We start from the raw sequence: 13,075 nt of genomic DNA, 5'->3' as shown, positions 1-13,075 counted from the left end.
TTTTAAGAGTATGTAATGTCCTTCCTTATCCCTTTTGATTAACTTAATCTTGAAGTCAATTTTATTCGATATGAGGATGGCCACCCCTGCTTGCTTATAAGGACCGTGTGCGTTGTATATTTTTTCCCAACCTTTCACCTTCAGCCTGTGTGTGTCTTTTCCAATAAGCTGTGTTTGCTGGAGGCAGCATATTGTTGGATTTGTTTTTTAAATCCATGTTACCAGCCTATGTCGCTTTATTGGAGAGTTTAAGCCATTAACGTTTAGAGTTACTAGTGATATATGGTTTGTACTTCTAGCCATGTTTGATTATTTGTCTTTTTTAAAAAATTTAGTTTGTTTCTCCATGATAAGCTTTCCCCTGCCCTCTGTCTTTACTGAGGCACTTCCCACTGTTGGTTTTGGTTATTGTTTTTCATTTCTTCCTTGTGTAGTGTTTTGCTCAAGATGCTTTGCAATGCTGGATTTCTGGCTGCAAATTCTTTTAACTTTTGTTTATCATGAAAGATTTTTATTTCGTTGTCGTACCTGAAGCTTAATTTTGCTGGATACAAAATTCTTGGTTGTCATCCATTGTGTTTCAGTGTTTGAAATATGTTGTTCCAGGATCTTCTCGCTTTCAGCATCTGTTATGAACAAATCTATTGTTAACCTTATTGCTTTACCCCTGAATGTAATCTGATTCCATTCTCTTCTAGCTTTTAATATTTTCTCTTTGTTCTGTATATTGGATATCTTCATAACAATGTGTCTTGGCATTGGTGTACTGTGATTTTGTATGCTCGGTGTCCTGTATGCATCTACAATTTGTATATCCATTTCCTTTTTTATTTCTGGAAAGTTTTCTATAATTATTTCATCCAGCAGATTGCTCATTCCCTTGGTTTGAACCTCTATACCTTCCTCTATCCTGATGACTCTTAAGTTTGGTTTTTTTATGTTATCCCATATCACTTGGATGTTTTTCTCGTGATTTTTTACCAGCCTTTCTGAGTTGGCTAGACTCTTTTCAAGACGATATATTTTGTCTTCATTATCTGATGTTCTGGCTTCTACTTGCTCCACTCTGTTAGTGATACTCTCATTTGAGTTTTTAATTTGGTTTATAGTTTCCTTCACTTCTAGAATTTGATTTTCTTTATAATCTCTATCTCCTGATAAAGATGCTTAATTTCTTCTTTTATCTCTTTATGTAATTCATTTTCAATGTGTTCTTTTACTGTTTGAATCTGCTGTCTCATATCCTCTTTAAGGTTCTATTCCATCTGTCTAAGGTATTTTTTGAGTTCTTTATTTGACCATTTTTCTGATGCCTCTAGGTCCTCCTGAATATTTAGGCTGTCCCGCATTGTTTGTACTCCTTTTCTTCCTTGGTTTCATCCTTTTCTATTTCGTTTTCTATTTCATGGAATAATTTTAGGAGTATTGGTGTTAGTTCTTCTTTAAGGGTTTCGTAGGAATTGCCAGAGAATTTATCTAGTTGTGGACTTTTCTTTATTGGTAGGTCAAAATATCGATCTATTAAAAATAAGTTGCTTCAATAATGCTAGAAATCTCTGGGTTCAGTGGTACAAACCTATAATTCCAACAGCTTGGGTGGCTGAGACAGGAGAATTGTGAGTTCAAAGCCAGCCTCAGCAATGGCTAGGTGCTAATCAACACAGTGAGACCCTTTCTCTCAATAAAATACAAAGCAGGGATGGGATGTGGCTCAGTTGTTGAATATCCCCAAGTTCAATCCCCAGTACCAAAAAAAAAAACTACAAATGAGAAAAAGAATTATGAATATGTATAAATGTCCATGAATCATTCAGGTAACAATTAAACAGGAAAGGGAAAAATATATTTCAAAAAAAAAATAGATCTCAGTGCTTTTGTGGTGCCAGTGATTGAACCCATAACATCATGAAATTGAGGCACATTCTCTGTGAGTGGGCTACATTTAAAGCTGTTGTCTTCCACTTTCAGTACTTTTTTACATCAGTATAGGACATGAGGACATATAGATTGCATGCTGAAGAAGTGTGAAGTCTATAAACATCTTCCACTTATGAGGAGGATTGAGAAAATTGACATCATATTGTATAACACAGTACTAAATGGACCATCCCGCTCCCCTGGGACCAGATAAACTCTTCGTTATGGAATTTAAAAGTCTCAAAAAATCATAGTTTGGGCTGAGGTTGTGACTCAGTAGTATAATGCTCACTTAGCACATGATAAACACTGGATTCGATCCTCAGCACCACATAAAAATAAATAAAATAAAGAAATTGTGTCCAACTACAACTAAAAAATATTTTTTAAAAAAGTTATAGTTTATAAAATTGTCATCAAATGGTCTTTTACATCTACCTTGCCATGTGAAATAAGACTAGAATGTGAATAGCATGCATGAAATGAAATACTCCTTTTGAGTGGTGAATATAAACTCAGTTTATATAGTTTTAATAGTACAAGTCTTTTTTACTCCTCCTCCTTCACATCATCACCATCATTGTCAGCATCATCATCATTATTTATTTCACTGTTGAGATTGAAGCCAGAGCTCCTTCATTCTATGCAATACATTACCACTTAGCTCTTTCCTCTGCCCTACCAGTAGATTCTCACAGAGTAAATGTCTTATTCGTTTGTTGTTGTTGTTTTGTTTTATAGTTTTAATGAAGTGGGAAAGAATTTGTTCTATATGGAGAAACAGTGTTTGGCTCATTCTGAAAGATGAGTGAGTTCATAGCCTATTTAAATATCAACTATTACTACATAACAACTTGCTGCTACCTCTGTAGTGCTTCTTTCTGTATTTCCCTATGACCATGTGGTATGGATAGATAAGAGTGTATAAACTCTGAAGGTTGTTATCTTTCAACACTTTTGTCCCTAGGGGAAGTAAAGTTTTGTTTGTACCACACATAAGATAGAAAAAGTAGCTGGAAGTAAGAGATGAGCATATTTGCTGTCTCCTACACTGGAATGTCTTTGTAAGCTTTGTGTTCCTGATCTGTTTATTGCTTTTCTCTAATTTCTGTAGATGTTTTTTTCCATACATTTGTTGACCATCTGTATTTCTTCTGTGAAGTGCCTGTTGAATTTCTTTGCTCATTTATTAAATGGGTAGAGATGGGTGATGGTGTTATTATTAGTTTTAAGCTTATTATTATTATTATTATTATTATTATTATTATTATTATTATTATTTATCCTGGAAGTTAATGCATTTTCTGAGGTGCAGGTGGCAAAGGTATTTTTTCCTATTGTGTTGGCTCACTTTTCATGTTCTGGTTTTTTGTCTTTGCTGTGAAGAAGCTTCTTAATTTGATGGAGCACCATTTATTTAAAATTGATTTCACTTTGTGTTGAGGGGCCTGCCCTTTCAGCATCTACTCTTGGGAGCTTGAGGGCATACAGAAACCCCTCCAAAAACAGATTCAGATAATTGCTTTTGCTATATTATGCAGCAAAACTAGCTTTCATAGTGGCTACGTTCCAATTTACATATAGCAGTCATGAGAGGCCAGAGGGGATACACAACATATAATATTATGGGAGTCCTGCCACCAAGAGTCTAGCAACTGCCTTGTACCAACTGGGGAGTAATTTCTTGTCAAAGGAGCAGGTAAATGGTACTTGCCAGTGTTCTGACAACACTCTGTTCCAAAACATAGTGTTGTATGTTAGGACATCCCTGCTGCACAATGAGAAAGATGAGCATTCCTCCATGTAGATCCAAGGTCAGGCCCACCAACAACTTCTTTTGCTTTAGAGATTTTATTAATAAGTCAGTTCCTGAGCTGATATGTTGGAGTTTTGGGCCTAAGTATTCTTCTATCCAGTGCAGGGATTCTGGTCTAATACCTAAGTAATTGATCCACTTTGAGTTGAGTTTTTGTGCATGGTGGGAGGATTAGGGTTCAGTTTAATTCTACTACATATTGATTTCAAATTTTCTCAGCACCATTTGTAGAAGAGGCTATCTTTGCACCAGTATATGATATTTGTGCCTTTGTCTAGAATGAGGTAATTGTATTTATGTGGGTTTGTCTCTGTCTTCTGTTTCATTGGTGGTCTTACCTGTTTTGTTGCCAATACCATACTGGTTTTGTCTTTATAGCTCTGTAGTGTAATTTGAAGTCTGATATTGTGATACCTCCTGCTTCATTTTTCTTGCTAGGTATTGTTTTGGGTATTCTGAGTCTCTTGTTTATCTCTTTCTGTGGGCTCTGGAAGGGAGAGCATTTCTTTGGGCTCTGGAAGGGAGTTGCATTGAAATTTTATCGCACTTTTGGTAGTATGGTAATTTTGACGATATTAATTCTGCCTATCCAAGAACATGGGAAGTCTTTCCATTCCTAGAACCTTCCTCAATTTATTTCTTGAGTGTTCTGTAATTTTCATTGTAGAGGTCTATTTTTTGTTAGATTGTTTCCCAAGTGTTTTTTTAATGCTGTTTTGAATAGGATAATTTTCCTAATTTCTCGTTTACTTCATCTTTTAGTGGAGTTTAGAAACAAAGTTGATTTATGAATGTTACTTTTGTATCCTGAAATTTGATGAATTCATTTGTGTTCTAGAAGCTTTCTAGTGAGTATTTTTTTTTGAGGGGATCTTCTTAATATAGAATCACGTTTTCTTCAAACAGTGCTCATTTTAGCCCTTCCTTTCCTATTCATATCCCTTTAATTACATTCCTTTGCCAAATTGCTCTGGCAAGAGATAAAAGGACCTGATTTGTTCAGCTCTCTATCATTCAGTTGTGAATTTGGTCTTCTGGTGTTTTATTCACTTATGATCTGATAGATTGCAGAGTATTATCTCTACATTTTGTATTTGCTAAGAGTTGCATTGTGTACTAATAGAAGTCGTGAAAGTGGGTATCCCTGTCTCATTGCAATTTTTAGAAGAAATTCTGTCGTTGTTCTCCCTTCATAATTATGTTGTCCTTGGGTGTGTCATGTATAGCTTTTACAATGTTGAGGTATGATTCCTTCGTTCCTATTTTTTCTAGTGTTTAAAGCATGAAAAGATGGGGTTTTATGCAAAAAATAGATGCTGCATCTATTTTGATAATCAAGTGTTTTCTCATCTCTGTATCTATTTGTGTGATGAATTACATTTATTGATTTCCATTTGTTGAATCAGTGTTGCATTCCTGGGATGAAACCCACTTGGTCATGTGCACTATTTTTTAAAATCTATTTTTGTATGAGATTTAGCAGTATTTTATTGAGGATTTTTGCATCTATGTTCATCAAGGATATTAGTCTGAATTTTTCCTTTCTTGATGTATCTTTGTCTGGACTTAGTATCAGTGTGAGATAGGCTTCATTTAATGAATTTGAAGAATTCCCTCTTTTTCAATTTCATGAAAGAATTTAAAGGTTTGGTAGAAATTGGCTGAGCATCCATCTGGCCCTAGGCTTTTTTTTGTTGGTAGAGTCTTGATGACTTTTTTATTCTCATTATTTGAAATTAATCTCTTTAAATTTTCTATATACTTCTGGTTAAATTTGGATAGCTCATGTCTCCTGGAATTTATTGATATCTTTTAGATTTTCTACCTTATTGGAGTATAGATTTTGAAAAAATAGCTTCAATTTATGCTCTGTGCTGATATTTCCATTTTCACCATAGGTTTTGGTACTTTTCATTTTTCTCTGATAGCTTGGTTAATTTTTATATATTTTGTTCATTTAAAAAATTTTTGATTCACTTCTTTTTCAGTTTTTACATCTTGATTTTATCAATTTCATCTTTGATTTTTATTTTTTCCTTTATTTTGCTTATTTTAGTGTTTTTCTCTAGGTCTTTAAGATATAATGTTAGATTATTTTACTCAGTAACTTTCTATTCTTTTAATGTATGGGCTCAATGCTATAAACATTTCTCTTAGAACTACCTTCATAGTGTCCCAAAGGTTTTTATATATTGTATCACTCTTCTCATTTACATTTAATTTTTTATTTAAACTCTGATTTGTTCATCTATCTGTTCATTATTCAATAGTGAATTTAGTCTCCTAGTGTTAGTTTTTTTTTTTTTTAATTTTCATCTTGTTGATTTCTAGTTTTATTCCATTATGGTCTGACAGAGTTTAAGGTATTAGCTCTATTTTTGGTATTTGTGAAATGTTGCTTTATGTACTAAAATATGGTCTATTTTGGAAAATGTTCCCTGTGCAGCTAAGAAGAAAATGTATTCAGTCATTGACGAGTAAAATATTCTATGCATTTCTGTTAAGTCTAAATTATTTATTGTAATTTTAATTTTATATTTAACTCTTGTTGGTATGATCTTTCTAGTGATGAGAGACACATCTTAAAGTTCCCAATATTATTGTGTTGTGATCTGTTTGACTCTATATTGAGAAGGAGCTCTTTGATTACTTAGATGCTTCATAGTTTGGAGCATATATATTTACCACTATTATTTCTTTCTGTTGTATTACTCTACTAAGCAGTATGAAAATGGAATTTTTTATCTGTTCTGATGAACTTTTGCCAAAGTCCATTATATCAGATATTAAAATAGATAACCTTGTTTATAAGATTCATGTGAATGATATGTTTTTCTCATCCTTTCACAGTTAGTCTGTGTATATATTTGTCTAAGAGGTGAGTCTTTTGGAGACAGGCTATTGTTGGGTTCTTTTTTTTCCAAATCAATCTGCCAGTGTATTTGTGTTGATGACTTGAGTCCATTAACATTCAGTGTTATTATTGAGAGATGATTTATGCTTCCTGTTATTTTGGTTCATTTCTAGTTATCAAGTTGAAATAGATTCTACTTTGATTAACTACTCTTTTAGTTTTAGTTTCTGTATGTTTTTATTTGCATATTTTATTTTTTCTTAATAAAATATTTATTGAGTGTGTTTTATAATGCCAGCTTTCCAGTTGTGATTTTTTTAACTTTTGTTTATTATGGATGTTATTATCTCATATTAAAATCTGATATAATTTAGTATTCTATGCAGAATCCATTTTCTTTCAGAGCTTAGTATATATTATTTCAAGACCTCCTAGCTTTTAGGGTCTTTGAAAAATCAGCCGAGATCTGAATCGGTTTGTCTCTGAAAATGACCAATCATTTTTCACTATCAGGTTTTAAAATTCTATTATAAGTAAAATTCTATACTTATTCTGTATGTTAGGCATTTTCATACTATTGTGGCTAGGAGTGTTGTAATTCTATATATTTGGAGTTGTATATACCTCCTGTGTTTAATTTTTCATTTCATTCTTAAGATTTTGGAAATTTTCAGTTATTTCATTGAAAAGATTGTTCATTTTTTTGTTTTGAAATTCAATACCTTCATCTATCACAGTGTATCTTAAATTTGGCCTTTTCTTATTATCCCATATATATTTTTTTTCAATTCTGTTCATGGTCTGGTAACATCTTTTCTCCATGATGAACTTTATTTTCAAGATTATGCACTACTTCTTTATTACCTGAATATTTGTTCTTTAAGTCATCTAGTGTATTGGTGATGCTTTGCATTGCATTTTTAATTTGGTTTATTGATTTCTGAATTTTGAAAATTCCTGATTGATTTTTCTTTAGAACTTCTATTTCCTTATTGATTTTTTACTCCTTGTGTCTTCTCTGTGATTTTACTTTTTACATTATCTTTTATCTCATAGATCAGTTGAAATATAAACTTTCAAAATTCCTTCTCTGATATTTTCTTCACTGTGGTTTTTGTGGAATCTGCTTTTGAGTCATTCTGGTTTGTTTGGCATGCTTTGTTCCCTTGCTTGTTCATATTGTTTGTGTGTCTATTCATGTGTCAAAATGGATCTCTAACAACAGAACTTCTATTCTGTGCATTTCTAGTGATCCTGTAGATATCTTGTGGCTCACAGATTTCGGGAGGCGGGGAGCCAAGTAATTGCAACCAACTGTGTATAAAAAAAATAGAACTAAATTGCATACTTAATTTTTATTTTCACACAAAGTTAGTTGGCACAATAAACAGAAATGTATCAACTTATATCAGTAACGACAGTAAGTAATCATGAGTTATATCTTTCATAAAATAAAAGAATAGGTGTTTTCTATAGCTTCAATTGTATTAATTGTTGCTTTAGCATTAGTGGTGGTGTGTGGAGTTTTATAAACCAAGAGTTCTGGGAGAAATTAAAAATAGAGTTCACTATGAAGAAAAAAGCAATGGTGATAGAAAAGGATTAGCAGTTTCAAGATATGAGTAGGGCAGAAGCAAAGTGATATACGATGTATTGTTTATGAGGAAGAAGGAAAAACAAGTAAAAGAAATAAAGAGTAAAGTGAGAATAATGGAATTTGACTGTTTGTAAGAGAAAAGAAATAGAAACAAAAGAAATAAAAGGTTTGAAACAGAACACAAACGCAATCCAAAATAGGCTAATTGAAAACTTTAACCCTTAACAACAGAGTAAGGAAAAATAACTATGTTTCAGAATAGTACAAATGAGAAAGCATAAACAAATATGTACAAGTGTATGAATGTCCTTCATGTATCCATCACTACACATACAAAAACTAAAAAGAAAAGCAAAAAGGATTGTTACTGAGAGTATGTGCTTTCTGTCTCTTCCAAAGTGTCTTTCCATTTCTCAAGTTTCCATTCTCCATGGGATGGTATGGGGAGCTGTGAAAGGTGCTGTCAGCTCCACCCCCAGGGAATAGATCATGCTAGGTTCTACAATATGTTCTCAGGGGAGGCAGTGAGGTCCTGTCTTTGCCCCAGGTGTTTCACTTCATGGGGAGTTACTGGGCATAAATAAATTGGTGCACACCTAGGACTCTACTTTACTCTTCTCCTCAGGGCTACATTCATGGGACAGGGATGCCAGTCCTTTACCAGTTCTGTTTTTTCAGGGTACTGTTCTTTCTTACCTCCTTAGGTCTGCCCTCAAGCACCAAGGTCCATCACTCCTGCTCATTGAGATTTTGAAGTAACTGCCACTGGTCTTGGGCACAGCTGTGTCAAGGGAGGAGAGGAGGACAGGCTCTCTTTGGCCTCTCTGACTAGTGTTACCCCCAGGAGAAATACTGTCCATGCCAGAAATTCTCCTGATTTGCTAGGCTCAGTTTATGTCTTGTGGATGGTGTCTGCCAGATTTATATATCGGACTGAGCCCCAACACATGGATATAAATTCCCAGTCTGAGTTGGTGCCATTGCAGTGCACATGTTTAAATATGTCTCCAGCTTCAACTCTCTGTACATTCCAGGCAGACTGGTGGTGACTTTCCTGCCACAGTTTAATGAGTAGAATAGCTTGACCCTGTGGTCCCACATTCTGCATTTCAAGACTGTCTGCTGCACTTTTCATATATATAATTAGTTTTAGGTAGACACAGTATCTTTATTTTATTTTACATGGATTGAAACCAATGCCTCATGCATGCTAGGCAAACACTCTACCATTGAGCCACAACCCTAGCCCCTTGTCTGCATCACTTTTCAGTCTTTTTTTTGTCCTAATGCACTGATTTCCCCCAATCACATCAGACCCTAAGCTCCAGCTCTGTTTCTCATCTTTGTCTGATATACCCCAAATTCCCCAGTTTTCAAGGTCTCTGTCCAATATTGAGAATCAGTGGCATGCTTTTATCTCCCGCCTCACAGAGAAGCAGTTTTCTCACTCTCTGAGTCCCATATGGTGGAGCTGTGAGAAAATCCACTTCCTGCTAATTCACCATCATGTCTCCCCTTGTTTGACACTTATATATTTATGCTACTTTATTTGACAATGATAAGGTTTTCTTTCATTTTTACAACTTTTAATAAGGATTTTGATTATGGGACCAATGATTTACTTTTAAGTATCAAACTTTTATAATTCCTGTTGTTTCTTCCTTGCATTTGATAAGTACAAAGTGGGAAACATAGGAGTTGTTAATGCATTCATTACTTACCTGTCATAAATACAATTAATATGAATTCTAAAAATTTCTCCGAGTATGGGTTTGGAGGAACATTTTATAACAAAACATCAGAGTCATAAATTTATATATTTTATATTTCTGTTTTGATTAATTATATATTTTACTGTTTTATTTAATAGTGAAAGAAAGTCCTAAAGATGACTCATTAAGAAGGTATGAATTTATAGATTCTAAATAAAAAATGTCTATTAACTAAGTGGAGAGTTAAGGTAGAAGGATTTGTTGAGTATTCTAGTGTGGGACAGACACCACATTCAGTTAACACTTGTTTCCTAAAGGTATCTTTAAGCACTTTGAAAGTATCTGTGCTATTATAATCTGTTAATTACGAATAAAGAGCTGTTATTCATAGAGGTTGACTTTTTGTCCCATATTTGTGTAATTAATAAGTTTCAGGCCTGTGTTTAGACTGTAGTCTTACCTGGCTGACTACTCCATTGTGTTGTTCCACTGTAAAGGTTGATACCAAGTGGGACCTATACAGGAAAAAATCAATTTTACAATTTATTTCAATGTGTCTGACAAATGTATTCTAAATAACATATATATTCACATTTTAACTTTCATATTGTGTATCATCAATTTAGAAAGTCAAAGGCAGTTGTGTGTTAATTCTGATTTATATTTTACCTGATAAGCCAGGTTGTAGTTCAAGATTTTGTCCTGATATTGACAGTTCCACTAGTAATCAGGATTTTTTCTTAATGTATCAAAAGCTTTTATGGAAAATCTCACAGAGCTATGGCCTCATGGTTTCTAATAAACAAGAAGATCAGGCAAGTGTTGTAGAGAAATTATTTTACTGAAAGTTATGAATAACATTATTTAGACAATGTTGTATTACTTATATTAATCCTTAGAGGACATTCTAATTTCTCTACCTCCTGATTTTCCAGTTAGTTTCTCTTCAATTACTACCCCTAACAATTTTATGAAGACTTTTACTTTTATGTTTTTTTCCTTTTTTATGACTATAACCTTTTATTTAATTTCTATTTGTATTTTCTGTTTTGTTCTCTTTTGAGTTTCTGCTTTATTTTGTCAATTGAATATTTTTTTTCTTTTGACAGATCAAAAGTTTAGAAATTTCAGAATTTTAAGGAATTTTAGAAACCTTCTAGTCTTTCAGCATGTGTTCTACATGCCAGCCAAATGATAGTTTTGAGGATGTACCTGGAACTTAAATATATTAAAGGGAGTTTTCTGGGTACAAACAATGACAACAATGAGATTTAAACTCCAGTTTCTTAATTCTGAGCTCAGTACATTTTCTGGTTATCATTTTTAAGGTGATTTTTTAAAATAATAGACTGAAGATTGACTATAGGAACCCAACTAAAGAGGACAAGACTAGAATTTTTAAGTGAACACAGTGGTAGAGGATCAAAATTTAACTAGTGAAGGAAAGGGCTATAAAAGTATTCACCCAGAGTAACAACACTGTGTTGGGTAGGAATAAGCATTTTAAAAAAGAGACCAAAATCTTAGGGTTTATGATTAGTTTGATGAGCACAAAACAGGAATGAAGGACACAGAATATTAAAAGCTCTCTATAAAGGCATATTAATACAAAATTTAGAGGAAGTCTTAATAGCTTGTATTTTGCCTGTTTTCATCTCTGCGATGCAAGAATGGATTAGAGACTAGTGAAACAGACTGTGGAAATTGTTAGAATACATGAATCTGTGGCACAAAACAGGTTTTCATTCACCTTCACTTTCTTTCCCAATTGCTGATGTCCTTAAAATGTACATGTAGTGCTGGGCAAAGGAGTGATTGGCAGGGAAAGTTATTATAAAGCTTCAGTTGAGTAGTTGGAAAGGTATTCAGACAGGCCAATGATTGAGACTCCATTTAGTTTAACCTTGTGTCAGAAATCTGAATATTCAAGGGATGTAGATTTCAAGTTTAGAGACTGCCACTGAGTTTTGCAGATGAGTGACTGGGAAATGGATTCCCAGAGGAAGGAGGGTATTTACATAATTGCTAGGGAAACAGAGGTACAAATACCAAGACTCTGCTTTTCTGGCAGTCTTTTCCCCTGGGTGTCTGAGTGCTTGTAAAGGTTTTAAAGGGCTTGCTAGTTTATGAGGACCTGAATAAAGTGAGACCTATACAGGAAAAATCAATTTTATAATTTATTTCAATGTTTCTGACAAAGGTATTCTAAATAACATATATTCACTTTTTAACTTTCAATAATTTTTAAAGTTCCAGAGAACTCTGTGCATTATTTATGGGTAGAGGGAATAAATAGTGTATTATTATTGGTGATTTCTATGCTGAAGAACAATATTGCTTAGTATTTGACTCCCGGATATTCACGAGAGAGAACTGTGCCTCTTGTTATCTTGTCTTGTGTTTCCAGAGGTTTGTTTCAGTTCAAGTGAAAAAAAAAAAAAGTCAGCCATTAATTGGGTTTTTAAATTCAGCCTTCAAGTCAGGCAATTTGCAAGAAAAAATTATTATCTGTTTCTGCTCATGTACTGGATATTGCTCTGAATTGGAACTAAGAGTGCCTTAATATCTATATTGAATATTTTATAGATTCACAGCAGTAGAGTCAGAAAGAGGTGAACACAAGCTATTTTTTTTGATTGGAGGTCATATTTTAAGTAATCAATCAAGAAACACCATTTAATAAGTTATACCTTAAATTAAACAGAGTTTATTTTAAAAATAAAACTATTCACCATTTTTGTTATACATTTTTGCTTTAAAGATCTATCAAAAAATCACACTCAGATGATTCCTTGTTTGCAATGGTTCAGGACAGCTATGAAGCTCCTATTAAGGTAAAGTGATTTTTTTGTAAAAAACCTCATGTTCTTGCTCTGAATTTTGTGTTTTAAGATGTTAATGCTGAAAATTTAGCTATATTTTTTCTTATATTTTATATGAATATTTGCTAAGAATCCATTTTAAAGAATTATTTAATTTTTTAATTTAATTATTTGATTAAATTATTTAATTATTTGATTTTTTTAAAAAAAATGCTTTTTGTATCACTGTTCTCTCAAGTACTTGGGGATCATGGGGGCTGGAAGTAACAATGGGCTGTGAAATGCATAGTGAAAGAAAAATTGCATTAGAAACAGCTTTCTAACTGTAGAGGAAACATAATATTTATTCAAGGATTT

The 13,075-nt window shown here is 33.2% G+C and overlaps 1 protein-coding gene across 1 annotated transcript in view; it reads left to right on the top strand.

Moving 5' to 3' along the window:
• Positions 1 to 12,739, top strand: part of LOC144367345 (uncharacterized) — a 66,383-nt gene extending 53,644 nt beyond the window's left edge. The window contains exons 11-12 of the mRNA XM_078023240.1: positions 10,055 to 10,088; positions 12,658 to 12,739. Coding sequence (XP_077879366.1) covers positions 10,055 to 10,088; positions 12,658 to 12,739 — 116 coding nt within the window. The remainder of the gene's footprint in view (positions 1 to 10,054; positions 10,089 to 12,657) is intronic.
• The last annotated feature ends 336 nt before the right edge of the window (positions 12,740 to 13,075 follow it).

Source organism: Ictidomys tridecemlineatus, chromosome 1 (assembly GCF_052094955.1).
Source record: "Ictidomys tridecemlineatus isolate mIctTri1 chromosome 1, mIctTri1.hap1, whole genome shotgun sequence".
NCBI classification, from domain to species: domain Eukaryota; kingdom Metazoa; phylum Chordata; class Mammalia; order Rodentia; family Sciuridae; genus Ictidomys; species Ictidomys tridecemlineatus.
The sequence above is the reverse complement of the archived record's forward strand: the minus strand, read 5'-3'. Positions and strand labels throughout refer to the sequence as shown.